Genomic DNA, 27,172 nt, shown 5'->3' with positions numbered 1-27,172 from the left:
CACAACGGCATTGCCCGGACCACGCCCCCTAATGCCGCCGTCCCGCATCCTCCCGCCCAAAGACCGCCACTGCCTGTTAATCAGGGAGAGGCAATCGCAGGGCTAAGACAGCCGTCTTCATAGACCAAAGCAAGAGATGTCAGTTCATCATGGCATCTAAGCGTTTACTGCTGGAATCCAACTATAATTCCTAAACAGCCCTGGATCCTTAGAGGTTTCTGTTGCTGGGGACAGACTATACCCTCTTGAATAAACAAACAATCCCCCCTTGTTCCGAATGTAAAAGGCCTAAACCCCCATTAGGAAAAGGGGACCTGCATTCCGCGGTTATGACTAACACACACTATCAAGGTCTGGCCAACCCGCGGCTCTCCAGCTATTGAGAAACTACAAGTCCCAGCATGCCCTGCCACCGTTTTGCTATTAGGGAATGCTGAAACACAGCATGCTGGGATGTGTAGTTTCACAATAGCTGGAGAGCCGCAGGTTGGACAGGGCTGCACTAGATACTTTATGCTTGCTTTTCTCCACTCCATAAGAATTTCCTTACTTCCCCTCCGCATACCGCACGATAAAGCAGATCGCGTCGCTACACTGATCAGTAATACGGACTTTCTCTCTATTTATTTAAAGCTACCAGAAAGACATACCTGGTGGTTCTTGCTTCGGCATTAATCCAAGAAAGCACTCGACAGCATAGTATCATCAACGACATCCCCAAATTGACCTGTATGTACGGACGACAAGGGGTGTCGCTGTCTATCCGTGGGACAGCGCATCATCGACAATATAGGGGTATATTCAATTCCTGTCGGAAAGACGTCAGTTTCCGACAGGTTTAGGTCGGAAAGGGTTCCGACCTATTCAATGCGGGACAATTTTTTACGACAAGTCGGGAATTCCTGACTTGTGGGAAACCACGTCGATTGTCGGATTAGCCACGGATCCACATGTTCCGCGGCCAAATCAGACAGGTTTTGGCTATGGTTCCAACAGTATCAATCCGACTTTTTTTTAGGAGATAAGACGGGGAAGCAGGGACACTGCAAGCATGTGACTGAGACCACCACAGAGAGGAGCGGGGACGGGTAAGTAGTGGCAGCAGCATGGCAGTAAGTAGTGGCAGCAGCAGCACGGACGCCACTTCAGCATAGAGGACCCGGCCGCCGGACGTGACTGCGCGGTAATTGAGCGGCGTCTGTCTCCCCAGAGTTGTGCTGCCACTGCCCGTACTCCTGGGCCTGCAGCCTGATGGAGAGAGAGGTGATCCGGCTCCGTGAGGAGAGCTGCAGGTACACCGGCTGGAACAGGGCAGAGAGCCGCTCACAGCTCGCCTCGGGGGCCCAGCCTGAGCCGTCCATCCCCGGCCACCACCCCACTCATTGCTTTGGCTTCCCACTCCAGTCCGATCCCTGGGACAGTTGACTCCTCCGGTGGTCCCGGGATGAAGTTGCCCATCCAACTCCCCCCTCCCATGGGCTGCAATGTGCAGAGTACAGTGACCCACACGCAGCGCCCACATCTCCTGTTCAGGTCCGGCCGCACACCAGCAGTAGCGCTGTTGCCGCCACACGGTCTCCGGGTGTGTCAGAGCAGCAGCCTGTCTGTCGGATTGGCATTGTCGGAACGGCCAAATTCTGACAGCCCATTGAATACTGACCTGTCGGATCCTTTCCGTCGGATAGGATCGAACAGGAATTGAATATACCCCATAGTCTGTAAACACTTGACAATATGAACGATACGTCGTTCTAAAATATCGGAATCGGGCGTATTGTTCAGAATATCGTCTAGTGTATACCCAGCATTAGAGAGACAATGCGCAGAACGTATATAGACTGCAATCCTACCAGTGTAACCGCATGCCACCACCTCATTCTGCTCGCACTACCCCCCCCCCCCCCCCCCCGCCAGGTCCCCACCAATCAGCAGGGAGCTCCTGGCAGACGACGTGTGGTTTAATAAACACACCATGGATGGTCTGGACCCAGTCAGTCGTACGTCCTCAGTGACCCCAGCTTTATATAGGAGCCTGCGCACACTTCCGATAAGCCCATTAGTCCAGAAATCATGACAGTATATTACAATTATTGTGCCTGAAGAGACTCTGATCTAGACTCTGGCGGCGAATAACCACATGACATTCCCGCTCCTGCCATTCAGTGCGGTCTGTGGAATAATCGCAAACATTTGTGCTATGGCTTCTGGTAAGTCCACACTACTGAGATACTGGTTGTAGGCATTTCTTTTGGACTAGGGGTGCAGTGAAGAAATTGCTGTAGCTGAGGTATTAATGCTACCATGGACAAAGTAACTTGGCAACCACTGGCATAGGGTATTATTGTCTTGTGATCACAAGAAAGAAACTACTTGTTTGAAAAAGGGGACCCCCCCCTCTTTCCAATAAGGGTGCCTCCAAGTGGGGGCGGGGGGTTTACAGAGCACCTTTCATAGTTACATAGTTGGTGAGGCTGAAAGAAGACAAAATGTCCATCGAGTTCAACCTATATTATAAACTTTTATTTCATTTAGAAATATCCAATACAGCATCTATCAGTTAGGAATTTATCTAATCCATTTTTAAACTTATTTAGTGAGTCCACCATTACTACTTCCTCTGGTAGAGAATTCCAAATCCTTACTGCTCTTACTGTAAAGAAACCTTTCCTCCATTGTGTATAAAAAAAATTTTCTTCTAACCTCAGGGGGTCCTTGTGTCCTATGTAGCTTTTTTTAATAACCAGATCATCTGATAAGTCCTTGTATTGTCCCTTAATCTTTTTATAAATATTAATAATGTCCCCTCCCAGCCGCCTCTTTTCCAGTGTAAACATAACTAACCCTGCAAGTCTTTCCTCAAAATTCAGTGCCTCTAACCCCTTAACCAGTTTGGTGCCTCTGAACTCTTTCTAGTTCCAAGGTATCTTAGGTCTCTCCATCCTGGCTTGTAAAAATTCCTGCAACGTTTATGCTGTAACTGGTGGGGCTTAATGATGTAGTTATGGGTTGTAAGAGATATCATTAAGCCCCATCCATTTCTGCGTCAGCAACTGTAAGGTGGAGACTTTTCGGCAAATATTAAGGTACATGTTCTTGCCTGCTTCCTAATTTGACCACTCAAGACTGGACTGCATTCTTTTAAAGGTCGTCTCAACTAACAAACGATTACACATCATTTAAACAAGGCGGAGTACTGCAATGTACTGCAATATTCACAGACACAGAAATTGACTTTTGTGTAAAAGCAACAGCTGAAATATCAGAAACGCACAGTTGCTGCAATCTGACTGTAATGAGGTTAGTTATCCGCAACACCTGTAACCCAGGAAGTTGTACAGTTCACCACTTGTTTATATGGTTACTGATGATGCTACGGAATGTAGGCTACAGGACATAGGTTCAAGGCTCACATATACATATCAGGATACAATCATCATTGGTTTGCATCAGTGTAAATGAATTATCCCCTTAAGATTAGTTTGTCCCAAAGGGGCTGGCATTCAGACGTTTCAAGGGTGCTTGCACCTTCCTCAAGTGCTTCCCAGTCACCCTGAAACTAAACCACTCCTAACGGAAACATACTTCGATGTGTGCAGTCCGTATTTGCAACCTGTCAATTCGCAGCAAGAGCCTTATTTTTTTATCTATGGACAATTTAAAGGGCAGTATTAAATTCTTTTCACCCCCTTCTACACTCGTTCTGCTTCTGTTGATGGGCGTGGTATAATAATTTCCCCCTGGTGTAGCGAGGGCACCCAACCCATTACGCAGCTAAAGCGGATTACTATGGGCGCGATATGTGCTTTAATGGGGGTCACTTTAGAAAGGAGATTGGGTGTGATATATCATTTGAATACCGCCCTAAGAGTTAGCACTATTGCACATACGAAAAGATCCTTAAAGAAGTTGTAGTATTGGGTGCAATGATTTATTTTTATTTTATCAGGCAATTCGTTACCCTTTAAGTGATTAGTATAGAACAGCCCACCGTAAGTACAAACCCACCACCAGTGTCCGTCTGTACTGGAAGCAGCAGGGCAGGAGAATGTCTCGGATTCTAAGAAGGAGCAACCACAAAAGGACATTTGGCCTGGACAGGGCCAACATTAGGGCAGCATTATTGAACTATAATAGACATCACAGTAGCCGTAACAGGTCTGGTGGTTATGACCACTGATGGACTCCATGTACAGACCACCAAATTAGCATCAGCAGGAGTAAGAACGGTTCCGCAGAAAGAATCTTTAAACTTTCAATGACACACACAACAGAGCATCGAGAAGCCTACCCTCCCCACCCCCCTTTAGAGGAAGGTGTAAAGGGAATGGAGCAACCTACCTGAAATGGGAATCCCTCCCAGGCCTGTGCTGTGTTGAGAAGGGTGGCTCAAGTCCATGAAATTACTGTTTGAGGTCGGGTTTGCCGTGTGGTTCAAGTGCATGATGTTGTTACGTGGAAAGGCCATCCAGGGATACCGCGTGGCCTGGCCCGGGAAACTGTAGGAGTTATAAACTGCTCTGTGCTGAAAGGGTGGGAACCGCTGTGGCAAGACGGGGTAGGTGCTAGAGATAGAGTTGGCGTTGGAGACTGTGATGGGGTGGAGGTAGCCGGAGCCGGGCCCTTTGGCAGTAGTGTGGTGAGAAGGGTTCTGTAGGGATGTGGGGGACAGTGCAGGCTGCTCTTGGACAGACAGTTCTTTCTCGATCAAGTCTGCTAAGGCTTTGCGGGTGATATCAAAAGGATCGAAACCTAAATCATCCTCTTGCTGTTTAGAAGAACCGAACCCAAACGCCGCTTGCCAGTCTGTGGATGAGGAAACCGGGATTGTTTCTGCGTATAGAGAAGACATTTAAAAATGTTACAAACATTTTTTATCATCAGATCTTTAAAAAATAAAAAAAAATGGACACTCGTATTATGGGAATCGTTCAGAGTTGATCGCTAGCTGAAAATGTTCGCTGCGCAGCGATGAGGCAAAAAAAATGACACTTCTGCGCATGCGGCGCAATGCGCACGCGCGACGTACTTTCACAATGGCCGATGTGTTTTTACACAAGGTCTAGCGAAGCTTTTCAGTCGCACTGCTGGCCGCACAGTGATTGACAGGAAGAGGGCGTTTCTGGGTGTCAACTGACCGTTTTCAGGTAGTGTTTGGAAAAACGCAGGCGTGCCTGGGAGAATGCAGGGCGTGTTTGTGACGTCAAATCTGGAACTGAACAGTCTGAAGTGATCGCAAGCGCTGAGTAGGTCTGGAGCTACTCTGAAACTGCACAATTTTTTTTTTTGTAGCCGCTCTGCGATCCTTTTGTTCGCACTTCTGCTAAGCTAAAATACACTCCCAGTGGGAGGCAGCATAGCGATTGCACAACTGCTAAAAACTGCTAGCGAGCGATCAACTCGGAATGACCCCCTGTGTTGTATGTTTATAAGCACATTCCTCACAGGTTTTCATCATACACTCAATAATCCTAAGCAGACTACTACGTAGTTAAACGGACGCCTGAAGAGTGGTCATTCTAGGAAGATACTTTATAGTCAACACTGGGAGATCAGACATCATGGCAGATTTCACCTACGTTCAGTCACAAGGTAATAAAAAATAAACACTAAGAAAGTTAGGACTTTGCCAATAACAAGATGCAAAGGAAAAAGTCATAATTTGTCGGTGATGTGTTTTTGGTAACCATGAACTCTTGGGGGAGGGGTTCAATTCTAGGCGAAGAATGCCACGTGCAGTTCCGGAACGGCATATTGAGCCTGCCCGTATTGCAGGTTTTCCCTCACACTCCACAGATGCGCCTTGAGATACCAGAACTACTGTAAAAGGCTGATATGTACGCGGTCGGGCACCACCGCAATGCCTGGCGACACATACTGTAGCGCTGAATTGAAACCCCCCTCCATTAGAATCCACCAAACATCCGAGGAATAAAATAGGCACAAACATAAGACGACACCTAGAACAGGAGTTTTTTTTTTTTTACAAACATTACTTTTCTATAATAAGTAACACATTAAACCAGAGTTTCTCAAACGCGGTCCTGATGTCAACCCAATGGTCTTGAAAGGTTTCAGTTTATCCATGTTTGGCCACAGGTCACCGCAGAATGATTAAACCATGGACATACTTAAAACCTGGGGCCTAATTCAGATCTGATCACAACAGCAAATTTGTTAGCTAATGGGCAAAACCATGTGCACTGCAGGGGGGGGGGGATGGGCAGATGTAACATGTGCAGAGAGTTAGATTTGGGTGGTGTAAATACTGGTTGCTTTATTGTTACACTGCAATTTAGATTTCAGTTTAAACACACCACACCCAAATCTAACTCTCTCTGCACATATTACATCTGCCCCCCCCCTGCAGTGCACATGGTTTTGCCCATTAGTTAACAAATGTGCTGCTGCGATCAGATCTGAATTAGGCTCCTGGACTGTTGCGGTGCCTTGAGGACCGCGTTTGAGAACCTGTGCATTAACCAATATTTAACCTATTAAAGATTTTGGTTGGTGTTAAGCTGCTGTAAAAGAGGGAGCACAGGTAAAACCTGGAAACGGCACATCGCTGCCCGCGGCAGATCACCACCAGCCGTGGCAACCAGCCGTGGCACCTCCGTCATCTTCTTTGTACCCATACTAAGACACGCAACTCAGCAGTTATAGGACAAGTGAAGAGCAGGGATACTGAGAACCGCAGCAGCCAGATACCAGCTTCAGGCAGACACGAGTTGCAAGATGACAATGCCTAATATCAGAACGGTTGCTATGGGTTACAGCGCACAACTTCTTCCAGCAGGATTCACTCCTCAGTAAGGTCACTGGATACTAGGTAAGTTATAGGATGCCTTCCTCTGCATACTGATTAGGCTGGCGAAACGTCGGCCCAATGCAAACCTTATAAATCGTACCTAGAATTACTGAAAGTGATTATAAGCACCTGATGTGAAGAGACTTTGGGGCTCTGGAGCCGTTGGCCATTCGCTTGACGTCTGTGGGGAGCTGGGAAATGGAGGGAGACCACTGGGGATGGGGTTGGGGTGCCGGAAGTTGTCCGAAAACAGAGACTGGGATTCTGTCATGGCATCTTCAAAGGGAGACCGTGCACTGTGATTGGCTGAATTGATTGGGACGACTGGGTTGGGTTTGGATAAACCTGGCGGAGGTGACGGGGTGTCACTTGTTAATATCTGTTGATAGAAATAAAAAGACAGGCTAAGATCTTTGCAAGTACATACACACCAATAGAAAATGAACAATTCAGCAGATCGTTCGGTCCTGTAACTTCCCAGCTCTAGTGCTGTCCATTGGTGCATCTGCCACTGACTGTCTCCGTTAGCGGAGAACCAAACATTGTGGACAAATGCTCAAAGGTGGTTACTGCATGTGCAAATTGCGCACTGCCGCTGCAGAGATTACATTCACGCAAACCGCCCACAATAAGAATTCAAGACCCAACGTATTCAATGGGAAAATACAATTCTTGACTCAATTAGTTGAGGACCCAACTAGAGGTAAAACAATTCTGGACCTAGTTATTACCAGTAATGTGGACATTATATCAAACCCTAAAGTTGGGGAGACCCTGGGAAACAGTGACCACTACATGATCACATTCAACATCAGTTTTAAGAAACATAGCTATAAGGGAGCCACCAAAACATTTAACTTTAGAAAAGCCAACTTCAATATGCTGAGACGGGCGCTAAACGACACTGACTGGGAAGTTTTGTTTCAAGGCAAGGACACATCGGAAATGTGGGATGCTTTTAAAGGGTTGCTTGAAAACAATATTCACAAATTCATTCCCATCAGCAGTAAACGCAGGAGTACTAAACACAAACCAATGTGGTTTAATAAGGAGGTCAAGGAAGCAATGTCTAATAAGAAACGTGCTTTCAAAACATTTAAGTCTAATGGAGGGGAGAAGTCATTCCGGTATTACAAGGAATGCAATAAAAAATGTAAAAAAGCGATAAGGGCCGCTAAAATTATAAATGAGAAAAAGAAAGAAAAAAAAAATCGCTAGGGAGAGTAAAACCAATCCTAAAAAGTTTTATAAATATATAAACAGTAAAAGGTTAAAGAAGGAGAACATATGCCCTTTAAAAGATGAATTGGGAGCTTTAGTAAAGGATGACAAATTAAAAGTGGAAATATTGAACACATTTTTTCCCATCAGTATTTACCAGGGAGGATAAGCCAGTGACATTAGTGCATAACGACAGTGAGAGTAATGACTCTTGGCTTGATGCTTGTTTAAGTGAGGAAGTAGTCCTGGAGAGACTAGGTAACGTGAAGATTAATAAATCACCAGGCCCAGACGGTATTCATCCAAGGATTATTATGGAGCTTAGGTTACAGCTAGCAAACCCCTGTACTTCATTTTCCATAGTTCAATTAGATCAGGCATGGTACCAAGGGATTGGCACATAACGGAGGTAGTGCCTTTATTCAAAAAGGGAATTAAAAATGATCCTGGAAACTATAGACCAGTTAGTTTAACCTCTATAGTGGGTAAAATATTGGAAGGCATTTTGGAGGTATAGCCTAAGGGATCACCTACAGCAGGGCTGGCCAAACCAGTCCTCAAGATCTACCAACAGTTCACATTTGTGCTGCATTCATTCCTAACTGACAATTCTACAGATCTCCAGGAGGCATGGAAAACATGAACTGTTGGTAGATCTCGAGGACTGGTTTGGCCAGCCCTGACCTACAGGCTACAAAGTTTATTAGTAAAAGTCAGCAAGGGTTTGTAAGGAACAGATCATGCCAAACCAACTTAAATAGCTTCTATGAGGAAGCGAGCAAGAATCCTGACCATGGAAAAGCAGTGGATGTGGTGTATTTAGATTTTGCAAAAGGCTTCGATACAGTGCCTCCTAGAAGACTGATCAACAAACTATGGGAACTTGGCCTAGGTAACATTATTTGTACATGGATACGTAATTGGCTGGATAACAGAGTACAACGAGTAGTGGTCAATGGGATGTTCTCCAGTTGGGCACCAGTAGTCAGCGGAATACCACAAGGGTCAGGTTCTTGGCCCTCTGCTCTTCACTATATTTATCAATGATCTAGGAATAGGCCTGGAAAGCAGAGTATCAATCTTTGCAGATGATACTAAACTGTGTAAGGTAATTAATTCAGAAAGCGATTTGGAGTCTTTACAGAATGACGTAGTTAAACTGGAAACCTGGGCGTCTAAATGGGGAATGATGTTCAATATAGACAAATGCAAAGTTATGCATTTTGGGGGAAAAAAAACAAAACAAAAAAAAAAAACCACACACATGCATCCTACACTCTAGATGGGGAAAATATAGGGGTAACTATGGTGGAAAAAGATTTGGGAGTGCTCATAGATAATATGCTCATCATAATATGAATAGATTAATGCAGAATGCAGGTTGAACCCGATGCGCAGTTTGCCTCTTTTCAACATCACTGACTATGGGGGTCATCCCGAGTTGATCGCTCGCTAGCAGTTTTTAGCAGCCGTGCAAATGCTATGCCGCCGCCCTCTGGGAGTGTATCTTAGCAGAAGTGCAAACGAAGGGATCGCAGAGCGGCGGCAATTTTTTTTTGTGCAGTTTCAGAGTAGCTTCAGAGCTACTCAGCGCTTGCGATGACTTCAGACTGTTCAGTTCCTGTTTTGACATCACGAACACGCCCTGCGTTCGCCCAGCCACGCCTGCATTTTTCCTGGCACCCCTGCGTTTTTTCCGAACACTCCCTGAAAACGGTTAGTTGACACCCTGAAACGCCCACTTCCTGTCAATCACTCTGCGGCCAGCAGTGCAACTGAAAAGCTTCGCTAGACCTTGTGTGAAACTACAACATCCGTTGTAGTAGTACGACGCGTGTGCGCATTGCGCCGCATACGCATGCGCAGAAGTGCAGTTTTTTAGCCTCATCGCTGCACAGCGAACGAATGCAGCTAGAGATCAACTCGGAATGACCACCTATGTAACACCAACGGCCCCTAACTGGCAACGATTGTGAAACACTGACAACCAATGGCCTACCCTCCCTCTCTTGATATTATGGAATATGAATGTTTCTGTCCAATCACATCACAAGGTGAAATCCGCATTCTCACCCCCCTCTTTACCGCGTGTGGCTACGTTGCTAATGACAGACAGTAGAACAGGGTAAACCTGAACATAAGGAGAGATGGAGAACGGCTTCTAGTAATACTGCATGAAAACAACGTATTACACTAAATTTCTCTCTAATACGTTTCTGTCAGAGACGTGGCGCAATTAGACAGAGAAGAGTAACTGGATTTGGCCATGATTTTCCAGTCTGTATATAGGGATGTATGTAAGTACTGATTACACTCATTTCCCATTTTTATCATGGCCCAGTCTTGCAAACGTATGAACACTAAGGGGGAGATTAAATTGTTTAATGGGCGCCCACAATTGCATTTCCCCCGACACTTTACACGGGGTGGTATGCAACAGATTGAGCACCCATTGTTTCTTTGCACCCAGAAGCGCTGGGTTCAGCAGCGGAAAACGGCCAAACCAGACTAAAGTGCTGCCCGCGGCACCAAAAGTCCTGTTTTGGGCACCCAAATGGGACACCTTCTCGGGGGGCACTGCCAGTAGAAATGCTGGTGCCAGCAGTGATCGCGCCCCGAATAGCAGAACAATTGAACTGCTGTCCATCTAGTGGCCGACACCTGAAAATCTATTGGATCGCCCTTTAACATGTAATTTAGTATTGTATGAAGATATAATCTATTATGCTGTAACTGCACTTCAATAAAGGAGCAATAGTTAACGCTTTACTTACTATATGCTAAAATTTAAAACGTGAATTAGGAATTTTAGTACAGAGATCAAGCTCACAAATGCAAATATACATACATATAAATCGACCTTTAAAAAAAAACAAAAAATAAATAATAAAAAGCAAAATAGAAAATAAAATAGCAGGGATGGCTGCTCCTATGAGTTATCATTACAAATGGGGCACTCCTGTAGCATGTTTGGGTAACCACGGGGACACGTTAACCCTATGAGTTACCCATACCTAAGAGTTAAGTCATGTAGCAGGGATGTAGAAACACCCGCAAATCCAGAAAGAAGATACAAACTCCACACAGATATCGTCATGGGTCAGGATTGTCACTCCGACCTCTACATGCCATGTAGAGATCGGATTGACAATCCTGACCAAGACTATATTTGTGTGGAGTTTGTATCTTCTTTCTGGATATGCGGGTGTTTCCTCCGGTTCCCTCCCACACCACTAAAACATACTGGTAGGTTAACTGGCTTCTGACAAAAAGATTATTATGTTACATGTGCATGGTCATGTGATCGGAGATATAGAATATACGCTCCAATGAGGCAGGGACTGCTGTAGAACACTGCGGAATATGTTCTATATAAAGAACTCAAACCATAATCACAGCACATATCTACTCACCTGCTGTAAGTTGTCACCGTTGCCTATACTCAATGACTCTGTTGATTTGTCGACAGAACTGAAAACGGAAAAAAAAAAAAAACATGTATGACACACGTGTGTAAAATGGAACAAACACAATTACACATTTGTGAATACAAAACGTTATTTTGTAGAGAGATGACTGCAACAAATAATCCATGCAGGTGTACTGCGAAACGGTTCCAAACTAAACAGTCTATCCATAGATGGCAAATCCAGAACAGAAAAACAAAATTACTAGCCAATTTGGCCATGTACGAAATCCACAAAAACATCAAATACGAAAAAAAAAAAAAAAAGTCAGGCAATTGTCAACCACAATAAACAACAAGACAGATAAACAAACAATAAACAATTTTCCAGCTTCATGCGCTTATAACAGTGGCATGCACATGCCCTTAGCTAAAACTATATATACACACACACACGCACATAATTGTCGGTGTCTTGTTGCCGCCTAAGTTTGCCGCGTGCAACACTGCCAGGGGCTCATTGAGCCTGACGCAAATGCCCATTGCTGCAGTACCCAGAATAAAAACTAGCTCTATTTAATATGAACACATCGCTCAGAATCTCAGAAGACGGAAAGACACGCTATTTAATTTAGTCAGTGGATACTGGACACATAGGTCATCAGAAGCCAGAAACCGCCTTTAAGCACAGGCCCGCATATAAAATGCAAATGACAAACATGCTGCTTAGTTAGAGTACTAAGGGGTGTATTTACTAAGCCTTGGACGGAAATAAAGTACCAGCCAATCAGCAGCTACCTGCCATGTCACAGGCTAGGTTTGAAAAATGACAGTTAGGAGCTGGTTGGCTGGGACTTATCTCCATCCAAGGCTTAGTAAATACACCCAGAAGACCCAATGACCACATTCACAGCAAGGCAAGCAAGGTAAACATGCATACACAACGCCACAGCTGCATTCTCCGATACCGCCTAGTACCCCATCTCCTGCATGAGCGAATGGGGTTTAATAAAGACCGGCCTATAGGTAACCAGAGCATTCATTCCTAATTACACAGACGTCAAGTAAATAGGCATGATAAATAAAGGGGTCACTGCTCTGAGGTGCAATCAGGCAGCCGGAAACCTTAGCGTGCTGCTCGGCTGAAGTCATCGTGCTGGCAAAACACAGCCGTGACGCATCATGTCCTGCTAAAAATGAGACCGGCTGAAGGAGAGGCTCCTTAGCAGTTTAATAAAAGTTTCTAAGTAAGTATCCTAACCTCATTCTGTTTGGAATCAGCCGCCATTTTGTTTGAATTACTCTGTCTAATAATGCAGCACATCCATTCACAGGGAACCCCAGACATCATGGAGGTTCTTAAGGGGGGCACGAGTGGTGATGGAAGTGAGGCACTGGAGAAAACTGTTGGACTCTGGTCCCCTTGCGGCCACAGATTTGTCCTCACACCCAAAAAACAAACGACTAGCATTTGACCGATCCTTTTATGTGCAAAAAGAAACACGTGACTACTGGCTATTTTTAGGATTTCATGTCCGCTTTTCTACTACATAATGGCAGGTCTCTCAATGCTATAGTAAATACATGAATACAACATAAAAAGCATTACAGGAGTTTATAAAGTCTGAAAATGGGGGGTCATTCCGAGTTGATCGCTCGCTAGCTGTTTTTAGCAGCCGTGCAAACGCTATGCCGCCTCCCACTGGGAGTGTATCTTAGCTTAGCAGAAGTGCGAACGAATGCAGCGCAGAACGGCTACCAAAAAAATATTGTGCAGTTTCTGAGTAGCTTCAGACCTACTCAGCGCTTGCGATCACTACAGACAATTCAGTTACGGATTTTATGTCACAAACACGCCCTGCGTTCACCCAGCCACGCCTGCGTTTTTCCTGGCACGCCTGCGTTTTTTCGAGCACTCCCTGAAAACGGTCAGTTGACACCCAGAAACACCCACTTCATGTCAATCACTCTGCGGCGGCCATTGCGACTGAAAAGCTTCGCTAGACCTTGTGTGAAAATACAACGGCCGTTGTGAAAGTACGTCATGTGTGCGCACTGCGCCGCATGCGCATAAGTGCCGTTTTTTTACTTAATTACAGCGCAGCGAACATTTTCAGCTAGCGATCAACTCGGAATGACCACCATAGCATCCGGTATGGACAGACGTAATGCACAACAGACAGGAGTCCGGAAATGCTCACACGTATAAATTAATAAAATCTGACGGTCAAGAAGGATCCAAGAGACAAAGTTGTGTCACTTCTAATTGTAAGATAAGGTTAAACGTTAGTGGTAGAATAGCTGCCCAATCTCTCGGTGATGAGATGGAAACTTCTTCGGTCCGTTTAATAAGGACATGATCAGGAGACCTCAAGGAACGTAGGGCTTATGTGTTAGTTAACTTTGTGGAGGAAGCATGAGATAGAGGAATAGAGTTGTCCAGATAACGATTTGTCAAAGAAGGTAAGAGAAGGGGAAAGTCTAAAGATGCTCCAACACTACAAGAAAACCTCAGGTCACTAGGTTACTGCGCCAAAGAAAATGTAAAATGACAAAGAGAAACAAAAAGTTTCTATTAACCTAAAATTCTTCAAGACAAAGACTTTGAAGTAGAATATTGTTAGTGGAAAACCAATATCGAGAAATAAAATGAAATGCAACCCCATTTCCCCAACACCCCCCTTCCCAAAAGAAAAGTCAGTTCTACATACCTTGTCTCGTCCTCTAAGACCCTGCCAAATTTGGTAACATTATGCTCAGCGGTATCCCAAAACAGCCTAAAAATTTGTGAGAAACAGTGATTTGAAGCAATAAGGGTGTGATAAAAAACAAAAACAAAACAAAAAAACAGAAGGGAGGTGGCATGCTTTTAGAAGAGGGGTAGGAAGTATATCAGAGCCAAAATTACTGAGCTACATTTCAAAAAAAGTTTCTGAAAACCTCAGGTCACTGCAAGGTTTAAAGGGGGGTGGGGGTTGTTCTTTAGCAAATTCTACTATATTGGTTGCTCTACGGTCACTCTTCCAAAGTTCAGTCACTTTGCAAAAAAATGAATGGCACTAAGAGCGCAAGTTCTTGTGCACAAACTAGCTAAGGAAGTCGGTGAAGAAATGGAAGATGGAATGATATCACATGGTACGAACACGAGACAATACAAGATGCAGGTATGTTTTAAAAGAAACATAAAAAAAGGGAGAAATAATAAAATAAAACAAAACAAACTAGCGAACCACCAGAACAGAACGGCAGCTCAATTACCCAAAATCTGAGTCGGGAGCGACTGAAGTCAAATGGTCGAGATCTAAGCCATTGTCTAACTGCCTGTGTTCCAGTGTTAGTCCGTTGGCGGATCGGCTCGAGCTCTGTAATGACGGCCAGGTGTCTTTGTTATTACTGTTGGGTCTAAAAATATGTGGGTAAGAACCCAGAAGATGCAAAAGCAGAAGAAAGGGGGGGGGGGGGGGGGGGGGGGGGGAAGCAAGGAAGAAATTAAACTAGAATGCTTAAAGAAAAAAAAAAAATACAACGTCCGGTGGAAACGGCGCGTTAAAAGTTAAAAACAGGCGGGTCACCGTGAATTATCAATATCACGGGAACTGCGGGCGTAAGTTTACATGATACAACTATATAGTAACACGGACTAATACAAGAAAACACAATATACATTATATAAGAGGGTGGTTCAGTAAGGCAACAAGACCTCTCACGTGTGTAATGTTCTCCATTTCGTTCTCCCCGCCAGGCCAGAGCAGGTAGACCGCTGCTTCCCCTCACGGCCATTAGACTGTGCCTCCAATCAGCCATAGGGCAAGACTCAAAACTAATCTTGCCAGCAGCCACTAGATGGCGCCCAAATGGAGCTAATCAATTGTATCGCCATTCGGGCAAGATGGCTGCCGGTTTATGCATTTCATCTCACCCCCCCAGGGGTAACAGATAACGTTAAAGACGTTCAAGATGAGCAGCATTCCAGCCGGCCACGCACGTCCACCACAGGCGGTGCACCAAACCCTAACCTGCTTCTGTGACATGGCGTGATCACCGTACACCTCCGCAAGTTGGTGATGAATGTCAGCGGCTGGTGTGCCCTTTAGGTACAGAAATCGAATCACACTATGCACCTCAATGTGTCTACGTTTTCGCCAGTCCCGCCGTCTTACACCGGATGATGGGACAATATGACTGATCTGAGGAGAAGTGTAAGGACCCCGAGGGGAAGCAGCGGTCTACCTGCTATGGCCTGGCGGGAAATTAGAATGAAATAGAGAACATTACATGCGTGAGAGGTCTGGTTTCCTTACTTACTGAACCACCCTAATAGAAAGGTGTTGGAAATTGTAAATATTACTCCTCAGTGGTGCTAGGGGATCCTGCCCTATATAGCTAATACGGTCTGTGGCCTCCAGCTGTTCTCCAACCACCTCTCACCATACAATGACACGGCCCTGTCACATGCAGTCCCGAATTCACTAACACGGTGCACATCACTGCTTCCTAGACAGCTCAGCGTCATCGCCTCCTGAATTACTCTGTGCTGCTCTAAAATGCAGACTATCAGATTGGCTTCAAAAACTAAGCACATCTGAAATGATGACCAAATACACAAAGGTGTTCTGACTCTTGCCGGGGCGCACCTTACAGAGACCACAACGAATCTTGCATATTATAATATACAGAGGCAAGCACAAGATTGTGCACTATTTACTAGGATAGCAGGCGGATTTGCTGCAAAGTATCTGTTGGATCACTGTTTAGCCAAATCTCTCTGCAGCAGTGAACAAACCGTAGTCCGGACGGCTCCGTATGACAGACTACAAAATAGGAAGCACCCTGTAAAGAGAACGCTCTGCTATATAGATCAGTCTGGGATCCAAACTAATACAGCTTTCAGATCGCAAATGCCGGATCCCACCCGGTAAGAGAAACGTGTCCTTACAGGGTGGGATCCGGCATTTGCTCTGCTCTGGGGGGCGTAGCGCAGCAGCAGCAAGGGCGGGGGTGGAGGCGGCGCTGGGAGATAAGCTCATCACCTGCGCCGCCTCTCCCTATGCTGTGAGTGGGAGCCTTGTCGCATTGAAAACTGCTCGCCTGACCCGGTATTCAATCCGGTAATAACCCTTCTTTTTTACCGGGTTGAATTACCGGCCAAAGTGCTTTCACATCGCACACTGACCCGTTTCGACACGGCAATATGCTGTGTCAATACCGGGTTATTTGTGGGATTTGAAAGGGGTATAAGAGGAAGATTTATCAAAGCTTGGAGAGAGACCAACCAACCAGCTCCTAACTGTAATTTTTCAAACACAGTAGGTGGAATTCAATTGTTTGAAAAGTCGGTTGGGCTTCTGTTTTTTTCCGAACAATTAAATAGCCCCCAGTACGTAACACGGCACATCGTTGCTAAGTTTTTAACATTGAAGTATCAGGCCACAGACACTAACTAAATGCAATTGAAAACAGCAAATGCACACACCTGTGCTTCAATCAAACCTCCAACTTGACCAGTCATTAACATTGCAGTGGGAACAGGCAATTGGTCACCATATACTGTAGCTCTTACGGAAACCGCAAAGGACTATTACTGGGGCTAGAGGACGGTACACAACCCAAGGTATTCTGGGCTGGATCTCGTGCACTCTGACCCAAGTTGGACAACAACGGAAGTCGGTCAATTCCCAAGACCAGCAGCGGCACTGTCAGGTTTTGTTTCTGTGGCGCCTTACGCTTAGCGTATATACAGAAAACACACGCCGCTGACCTTATATTATAGAGTAGACTACCACTTTAAAGCAATGTAATCTATGATCGCAAATGCTCAATTGCGGCAAATCGATGGCACTTTCCCGATCCCTACCATATGGTTACACTTTACAGATGACGCAATACAATTCTCAGTCTTCTTACAGTAACCACATCCATAGATATAGGGAAAATACATCTTCAGGTCCGTGCCGACCCAACTTACACAGGCAAATGACTCACTGCAGCCGACCTGTGCACAGGCACGCAACATGTATCGCTGAGTATTTACACCGACAGCAACACGCGACTGGTTAACGGGAAGCCAAGATGGAACAAGTGTTACTGGGAAACGATAAACAGAAACGTTCTCTTAATGGGGGAGGTGTATCAAAGCTTGGGGGAGAGATAAGGCACCAACCAGCTCGACATTCTTTTTTCAAACACAACCTGCAACGTGATAGTTAGGAGCAGATCCACCCCCCCCCCCCCCCATCCCACAATTGTTGGTTTCTCTCTCCAACTTTTGATACATCGCCCCTGAATCTCAGCCGTAACAAATGTCTCCATCAGACGTTAAAATGGAAGTCTTGCTTTTTTCTTTTATTATTGTTACTATAGACTGATGCTGTGCAGGGCTAGGTGCCGCACTAAACTCGCTCAAACTGTTCCATGTATACTGAGAGCAGAAAACACATTAGTATAAGGATGGCATCCGTAGAGCACCCTAAACCCTTGCTCGTGCTCAGTAAGAAAGTTACACATCCGTAGTGTTTCCCTGGTGATGAACTGAACTAAGCGGGACAGCCGCTCCCAGTGTCGTACGGCCGCGGGTAACCGCTACCATGTGGCAAGAAGACTTTCCCCCTTTGCACGGGAGCGACAACACACTATTTTCTCTGACGTCCTAAGTGGATGCTGGGGACTCCGTCAGGACCATGGGGATTAGCGGCTCCGCAGGAGACAGGGCACAAAAATAAAAGCTTTAGGACTAGGTGGTGTGCACTGGCTCCTCCCCCTATGACCCTCCTCCAAGCCTCAGTTAGGTTTTTGTGCCCGGCCGAGAAGGGTACAATCTAGGTAGCTCTCCTGAGCTGCTTGGAATAAAAGTATAGACTTAGGTTTTTTTATTTTCAGTGAGTCCTGCTGGCAACAGGCTCACTGCATCGAGGGACTAAGGGGAGAAGAAGCGAACTCACCTGCGTGCAGAGTGGATTGGGCTTCTTGGCTACTGGACATTAGCTCCAGAGGGACGATCACAGGCCCAGCCATGGATGGGTCCCGGAGCTGCGCCGCCGGCCCCCTTACAGATGCTGAAGACAGAAAAGGTCCAGAAATCGGCGGCAGAAGACGTCCATGTCTTCATAAAGGTAGCGCACAGCACTGCAGCTGTGCGCCATTGCTCTCAGCACACTTCACACCGCGGTCACTGAGGGTGCAGGGCGCTGGGGGGGGCGCCCTGAGACGCAATGAAAACACTATATATGACTAAAAATACATCACATATAGCTCCTGGGCTATATGGATGTATTTAACTCCTGTCATTTTACCTCAGAAAAAGCGGGAGAGAGGCCGCCGAGAAGGGGGCGGAGCCTATCTCCTCAGCACACAAGCGCCATTTTTCCACACAGCTCCGCTGGTAGGAAGGCTCCCAGACTCTCCCCTGCACTCCTGCTACAGAAACAGGGTAAAAAAGAGAGGGGGGGCACTTATTTGGCTAGATATAGATAGATATATTGCAGCTATAAGGGATAGACACTTATTTATAAGGTTGTCCCTATACATATATAGCGTTTTGGTGTGTGCTGGCAAACTCTCCCTCTGTCTCCCCAAAGGGCTAGTGGGGTCCTGTCCTCTATCAGAGCATTCCCTGTGTGTGTGTGCTGTGTGTCGGTACGCGTGTCTCGACATGTATGAGGAGGAAAATGGTGTGGAGGCGGAGCAATTGCCTGTATTAGTGATGTCACCCCCTAGGGAGTCGACACCTGACTGGATGGTCTTATTTAAGGAATTACGTGATAGTGTCAGCACTTTACAGAAAACTGTTGACGACATGAGACAGCCGGCAAATCAGTTAGTGCCTGTCCAGGCGTCTCAGACACCGTCGGGGGCTCTAAAGCGCCCATTACCGCAGTCGGTCGACACAGACACGGACACTGACTCCAGTGTCGACGGTGAAGAAACAAACGTATTTTCCAGTAGGGCCACACGTTACATGATCACGGCAATGAAGGAGGCTTTGCATATTTCTGATACTACAAGTACCACAAAAAAGGGTATTATGTGGGGTGTGAAAAAACTACCCGTAGTTTTTCCTGAATCAGAAGAATTAAATGAAGTGTGTGATGATGCGTGGGTTTCCCCCGATAAAAAACTGCCAATATCTAAGAAATTATTGGCATTATACCCTTTCCCGCCAGAAGTTAGGGCGCGTTGGGAAACACCCCCTAGGGTGGATAAGGGACTCACACGCTTATCAAAACAAGTGGCGTTACCGTCTCCTGATACGGCCGCCCTCAAGGAACCAGCTGATAGGAAGCTGGAAAATGTCCTAAAAAGTATATACACTCATACTGGTGTTCTACTGCGACCAGCGATTGCCTCAGCCTGGATGTGCAGCGCTGGGGTGGCTTGGTCGGATTCCCTGACTGAAAATATTGATACCCTTGACAGGGACAGTATTTTATTGACTATAGAGCGTTTAAAAGATGCGTTTCTATATATGCGTGATGCACAGAGGGATATTTGCACCCTGGCATCAAGAGTAAGTGCGATGTCCATTTCTGCCAGAAGATGTTTATGGACACGACAGTGGTCAGGTGATGCGGATTCCAAACGGCACATGGAAGTATTGCCGTATAAAGGGGAGGAGTTATTTGGGGTCGGTCTTTCGGACCTGGTGGCCACAGCAACAGCTGGAAAATCCACCTTTTTACCCCAACTCACCTCTCAGCAGAAAAAGACACCGTCTTTTCAGCCTCAGTCCTTACGTCCCCATAAGGGCAAGCGGGCAAAAGGCCAGTCATATCTGCCCCGGGGTAGAGGAAAGGGAAAAAGACTGCAGCAGACAGCCTCTTCCCAGGAACAGAAGCCCTCCACCGCTTCTGCCAAGTCCTCAGCATGACGCTGGGGCCTTACAAGCGGACTCAGGTGCGGTGGGGGGTCGTCTCAAGAGTTTCTGCGCGCAGTGGGCTCACTCGCAAGTAGACCCCTGGATCCTACAGGTAGTATCCCAGGGGTACAGATTGGAATTCGAGACGCCTCCCCCTCGCAGGTTCCTGAAGTCTGCTTTACCAACGTCTCCCTCCGACAGGGAGACAGTATTGGAAGCAATTCACAAGCTGTATTCCCAGCAGGTGATAATCAAAGTACCCCTCCTACAACAGGGAAAGGGGTATTATTCCACACTATTTGTGGTACCGAAGCCAGACGGCTCGGTGAGACCTATTCTAAATCTGAAATCTTTGAACACTTACATACAAAGGTTCAAATTCAAGATGGAGTCACTCAGAGCAGTGATAGCGAACCTGGAAGAAGGGGACTATATGGTGTCCCTGGACATCAAGGATGCTTACCTTCATGTCCCAATTTGCCCTTCTCACCAAGGGTACCTCAGGTTCGTAGTACAGGACTGTCATTATCAGTTTCAGACGCTGCCGTTTGGATTGTCCACGGCACCCCGGGTCTTTACCAAGGTAATGGCCGAAATGATGATTCTTCTTCGAAGAAAAGGCGTCTTAATTATCCCTTACTTGGACGATCTCCTGATAAGGGCAAAGTCCAGGGAACAGTCGGAGGTCGGAGTAGCACTATCTCGGGTACTGCTACAACAGCACGGCTGGATTCTAAATATTCCAAAATCGCAGCTGATCCCAACGACACGTCTGCTGTTCCTAGGGATGATTCTGGACACAGTCCAGAAAAAGGTGTTTCTCCCGGAGGAGAAAGCCAGGGAGTTATCCGAGCTAGTCAGGAACCTCCTAAAACCAGGAAAAGTGTCAGTGCATCATTGCACAAGGGTCCTGGGAAAAATGGTGGCTTCTTACGAAGCGATTCCATTCGGCAGATTTCACGCAAGAACTTTTCAGTGGGATCTGCGGGACAAATGGTCCGGATCGCATCTTCAGATGCATCAGCGGATAACCTGACAACAAAAACTACAAAGGAGATCTGCACTCTCAAGTTATGTATTAGAAGATATTGAAGTGAGAAAAATCACTTCTGATGACCCCAATATATACTTCAGGGATTCGTATACCTCAGTCTTGGGGGTGCTACCTAGGACAACCAATTAGCAACGCATATTACAGACAAAAGAGAATGGGGTTGTACAGGTAAGGTGCACACAAAGTCAATTAAAATATAACTTTTATTATCACATTAAGAGGCCAAAAATCGGTCAGCATAGCGAAATATATGGTTAAAAATAAGTATAAAGAAAGACTTAAAGTGCTCTAAGATGGAAAAGTGATAAGATTAAAAATTTCTCCACTTTGATGGATGCAAAAACTACGGATGAGTAGGAATTCGTTTAATTTGCAATTATCAAATAAGTTTATTATATATACATGTAATAAAATCAAGCCTATAATTGTACATTATTTTATCAGCGGATAACCCTGTCTCCGAGGACAAGGGTGTCTCTTCTGTGGTGGCTGCAGAGTGCTCATCTACTAGAGGGCCGCAGATTCGGCATTCAGGATTGGATCCTGGTGACCACGGATGCCAGCCTGAGAGGCTGGGGAGCAGTCACACAGGGAAGAAATTTCCAGGGAACGTGGTCAAGTCTAGAGACTTCTCTCCACATAAATATACTGGAGCTAAGGGCAATTTACAATGCTCTATGCCTAGCAAGACCTCTGCTTCAAGGTCAGCCGGTGCTGATCCAGTCGGACAACATCACGGCAGTCGCCCACGTAAACAGACAGGGCGGCACAAGAAGCAGGACGGGAGAGTGGGGACTTCACCCAGAAGTCTTCCACATGATTGTGAACCGTTGGGAAAGACCAAAGGTGGACATGATGGCGTCCCGCCTCAACAAAAAACTGGACAGGTATTGCGCCAGGTCAAGGGACCCTCAGGCAATAGCTGTGGATGCTTTGGTAACACCGTGGGTGTACCAGTCAGTGTATGTGTTCCCTCCTCTTCATCTCATACCCAAGGTACTGAGAATTATAAGACGGAGAGGAGTAAGAACTATACTCGTGGCTCCGGATTGGCCAAGAAGGACTTGGTACCCGGAACTTCAAGAGATGCTCACAGAGGACCCATGGCCTCTGTCGCTAAGAAGGGACTTGCTTCAGCAAGGACCCTGTCTGTTCCAAGACTTACCGCGGCTGCGTTTGACGGCATGGCGGTTGAACGCCGGATCCTAAGGGAAAAAGGCATTCCGGAAGAGGTCATACCTACCCTGGTCAATGCCAGGAAGGAGGTGACCGCACAACATTATCACCGCATTTGGCGAAAATATGTGGCGTGGTGTGAGGCCAGGAAGGCCCCCACGGAGGAATTTCAACTGGGTCTATTCCTGCATTTCCTGCAAACAGGAGTGTCTATGGGCCTCAAATTGGGGTCCATTAAGGTTCAAATTTCGGCTCTGTCGATTTTCTTCCAGAAAGAATTGGCTTCAGTTCCTGAAGTCCAGACATTCGTCAAGGGAGTACTGCATATACAACCCCCTTTTGTGCCTCCAGTGGCACCGTGGGATCTCAACGTAGTTCTGGGATTCCTCAAATCACATTGGTTTGAACCGCTCAAATCTGTGGATTTGAAATATCTCACATGGAAAGTGACCATGCTGTTGGCCCTGGCCTCGGCCAGGCGAGTGTCAGAATTGGCGGCTTTGTCTCACAAAAGCCCATATCTGATTTTCCATTCGGACAGGGCAGAACTGCGGACTCGTCCTCAGTTTCTCCCTAAGGTGGTTTCAGCGTTTCACCTGAACCAACCTATTGTGGTGCCTGCGGCTACTATGGACTTGGAGGACTCCAAGTTGCTAGACGTTGTCAGGGCCCTGAAAATATATGTTTCCAGGACGGCTGGAGTCAGGAAAACTGACTCGCGGTTTATCCTGTATGCACCCAACAAGCTGGGTGCTCCTGCTTCTAAGCAGACGATTGCGCGTTGGATTTGTAGTACAATTCAGCTTGCACATTCTGTGGCAGGCCTGCCACAGCCAAAATCTGTAAAGGCCCATTCCACAAGGAAGGTGGGCTCATCTTGGGCGGCTGCCCGAGGGGTCTCGGCTTTACAACTTTGCCGAGCTGCTACTTGGTCAGGGGCAAACACGTTTGCAAAATTCTACAAATTTGATACCCTGGCTGAGGAGGACCTGGAGTTCTCTCATTCGGTGCTGCAGAGTCATCCGCACTCTCCCGCCCGTTTGGGAGCTTTGGTATAATCCCCATGGTCCTGACGGAGTCCCCAGCATCCACTTAGGACGTCAGAGAAAATAAGAATTTACTTACCGATAATTCTATTTCTCGTAGTCCGTAGTGGATGCTGGGCGCCCATCCCAAGTGCGGATTGTCTGCAATACTTGTACATAGTTATTGTTACAAAAATCGGGTTGTTATTGTTGTGAGCCATCTTTTCAGAGGCTCCTCTGTTATCATGCTGTTAACTGGGTTCAGATCACAAGTTGTACAGTGTGATTGGTGTGGCTGGTATGAGTCTTACCCGGGATTCAAAATCCTTCCTTATTGTGTACGCTCGTCCGGGCATAGTATCCTAACTGAGGCTTGGAGGAGGGTCATAGGGGGAGGAGCCAGTGCACACCACCTAGTCCTAAAGCTTTTATTTTTGTGCCCTGTCGCCTGCGGAGCCGCTAATCCCCATGGTCCTGACGGAGTCCCCAGCATCCACTACGGACTACGAGAAATAGAATTATCGGTAAGTAAATTCTTATTTTTCCAAGGTTCCATTTTACAGTATAATAACCAATGCAATCACAGGAAGTTTATATACTCCCACTGAAATATTGAGGCATATTCAATTAGCCACAGGACGTACTGCAGGATTTGGTTCCTGGGTTAAGTGGCTCCGAACTATTCAAACACAGCGCGCATTAAGCACGAAGGAGGGCGTGAACAGAAATCTGCGTTCCATGCACCCTCTGAAATTACCGCAGGCTTACTGTGTGCAGTAACGGCATAGCCCCAGGGACTTGATCTATGCTTAAAAATCGATATAGCTTCGGGGCTTTTTGGGTGATATAATTGAATAGCTCTGGTCACTTAACTCGGAAAAGCCTGCAGTAAGTCTCAGTGGCTAATTCCCACTGAGTGCACAGCTTTCAACTTTTACACCATTAAGTCTGAGTAAACATGCGTATTTGCTAACACCGGGGTACTTCATAAATAGAACAACAAAATGTCCTTTTAATTGGGAGGCAGGATGATTATATCTCTTTACCTTTGTGCTACATACAAAGCGAGTACAGCCAGTCACAGGAAGTACACAAAACTCAGGTAGATGGACAGTGTCACCGCACATTAAGGAATGACCCCGACTATCGATAGTGTAATAGCAACTATGCAGTACTAAATGTAGGATACGGCAAATACACTAAGCAATCACCCTGTATTACATCCTACAAACGGACCAAACACTTATTCAGAGACACTTACTACACAATAGAACAAGCTGAGCCTTCAGCAAACCGCACACTTAGTAAAATTTCCTACTTATGACATTTACTAGGCAAACCGCTTCAGCCGTGATCACAGTAGCTACACATCCATAAACATCTGGCGCAAAGATCGGGAACCTTTGGCACTCCAGCTGTTGTTGAACTACACATCCCAGCATGCCCTGCAACGGTTTTAGCATGGCCAAACAGCAAAAATGTAGCCTGGTATGTGTAGTTCAACAACAGCTGAAGGGCCAAAGGCTCCCCAAGCCTAAATAAATTTTAGTGGAATACATCCTTACTGGTGCACAGCGGTCTTTTTAAGTCAGAGGGTCTTCTTCACCATTCAAGTTGTTGGATACCAATTTGTCGATTGAGTATTTAGAGGCAGTGTACTTTTCATCATAGACCAGAAAAATAAGTCTTTAATAAAAATATACAAATAAATATTTCAGCCGGTGTATTTGGATGCATTCATACAACTGGTAGAACAATTCCAGCTGTGCAGTCACTTAATCTGTAGTCGCTCCGATGTTTTGCCGCACACTTGGAATACGTGGATATAAAGATCCGGACGATAGAGATTATCCGCTCCGAGTTCCATGCTGACTGTACCTTAGATATTGTTGCTTGCGGAACATTAAGATCTGGAACAGTCACCAAAGCTCCTGCCAAACGTATCCCAGCAACCATCCACTCTTTCAAAGTCATTGAGGTCTCTTCTTGTAGCCAGAGGTGCAATCGTTACAGGCAACTAGTGCATTATTATACATACCCCTGGGATGTTATCCTATAGTTGTCCTTATGCCAGCCACTGCAGTGGCCAAAGTCCTTCACAATTACTCCTTGCACAACAATTGCACATAACACAATACATTTCCATAGACTGCAATCTATAATATTGCGATGATAGAAACAACTATATACATGGCAGCACTGAGGTCTTGGGAGTCTGGTCCATACGTGTGTGGAGTTTGCATGTTCTCTCCTTGCTTGCACGGGGTTTCCCCAGATACTCTGGCTTGGTTCCACACTCAAAAACATTCTGGTAGGTTAACTGGATGCGTGTGTCCCCATGTGGTAAAGAATAGATTGTGAGCTCCTCTGAGGCAGTGACCGATAGAATGAACAAACGGTGTAAAGTGCTGCGGAATATATGTGCACTATATAAATATCCTACAAAGTAGCCAGCAATTCCTTTCCTCACACACCACCCTAATGGCGATTATACCAGAAGTGAACTCCTCATATAGATACCAGCAGCCATGCGACATTACTGTAACTGGAGCGCAAGACACAGGAGTCACCCGCTCAGAGCTACAAGCCTACACCAGTGCAGCATGCAGGATTAATCAACGCCACAGGCAAGCATGCAGCTGGGAAACTTAGCACGCCGTGCCAATACTTACACATCGTACCTCTGTAGGGGTGTTACTTTGTTTTTGTTCTTGTCAACTGTACCCGTAGACAACTGTAAAAAGTTGGGGTTTAGTTTGTAGAGTTCCTGAAGCAACTTCTGTTCATATTCCTGATGTTTGCCCGCCTGTAGAAAGAGGAGAGGGGGTGATAAGTTAATACGGCAAAGCCATTCAGGGGCCACTATACCCAGCAACGGTGACATTGTGCAATAGATCACATAGTACTATTGATACACAAGTTCTAAAAAGCAGCATTTAGCTTTTGGTGGCGTATCCCAGCACGGCTTTCTACCTCCAAAAATTAACCACACGTCTTTCTCATTTTCTCTCTCCGAGCGCACCCTAGTTTCACTTTCGCTGAGATGGGCATGTAATAGCCAAAAAGCCTTGTGGTCACTAGGTAGGCATGTCGCCTAAAACCACTTGGTGAATACTGCATTCCAGGTGTAGAAACTCTGTAGCTCTGTCGTCTAAAGTGACGGTTGCTATTCGGTTGTTTCTGGGTGTTCAATTATTTCCGATTTCTGCTCACACCCTCAGACGGCCATTAGGATTTTAAACCTTTGAATCACTTACTGGTATATTGCGTATATAAAGCTCATAAGATAATATCGGATTTTGTCTTTGGAAATTAAGAATGGCATTATTCTGAATGAACCATTGGTAGGAAGAGTCCTCTTATTTAAAAATAACCCTTTTCTGTTTGAGGTAGAGTACATCTCAAAGCCCCAGTAATGTTCTGCACACTAGGTATATATTTACTAAAGATCGATTTTCACCCATTCCAAATTGATGGAATAATCTAAATCAATGTTGTGCTTCCATTTACTAACATTTAAAAATGACCATAAAAAAAAAATGAATGTTAGTAAATGTGTTAAAGCCCTTTAAAAACATATCGATTTAGATCAATTTTCCTCGATTTGAAATAGCTGAAAATGGACCCTTAG

General features: G+C 45.8%; 1 protein-coding gene across 7 annotated transcripts in view; it reads right to left on the bottom strand.

Annotated features, from left to right (window-relative positions):
* The window catches only part of CNOT4 (CCR4-NOT transcription complex subunit 4), a 155,899-nt gene that overhangs the window by 22,902 nt on the left and 105,825 nt on the right, over window positions 1–27,172 (bottom strand). For 2 of the 7 annotated variants that reach the window (XM_063929010.1, XM_063929014.1), the window contains exons 7-11: window positions 26,214–26,347; window positions 14,147–14,212; window positions 11,443–11,500; window positions 6,938–7,187; window positions 4,339–4,830 (exon numbers count right to left, since the gene is read on the bottom strand). In XM_063929010.1, the coding sequence (XP_063785080.1) occupies window positions 4,339–4,830; window positions 6,938–7,187; window positions 11,443–11,500; window positions 14,147–14,212; window positions 26,214–26,347 (1,000 nt within the window). The remainder of the gene's footprint in view (window positions 1–4,338; window positions 4,831–6,937; window positions 7,188–11,442; window positions 11,501–14,146; window positions 14,213–26,213; window positions 26,348–27,172) is intronic. The other 5 variants (XM_063929012.1, XM_063929015.1, XM_063929013.1 and 2 more) reach the window with 3 other exon arrangements.

The sequence above is a fragment of the Pseudophryne corroboree genome, chromosome 6 (assembly GCF_028390025.1).
Source record: "Pseudophryne corroboree isolate aPseCor3 chromosome 6, aPseCor3.hap2, whole genome shotgun sequence".
NCBI lineage: Eukaryota > Metazoa > Chordata > Amphibia > Anura > Myobatrachidae > Pseudophryne > Pseudophryne corroboree.
This window is presented reverse-complemented; position numbering and strand designations above follow the sequence as displayed.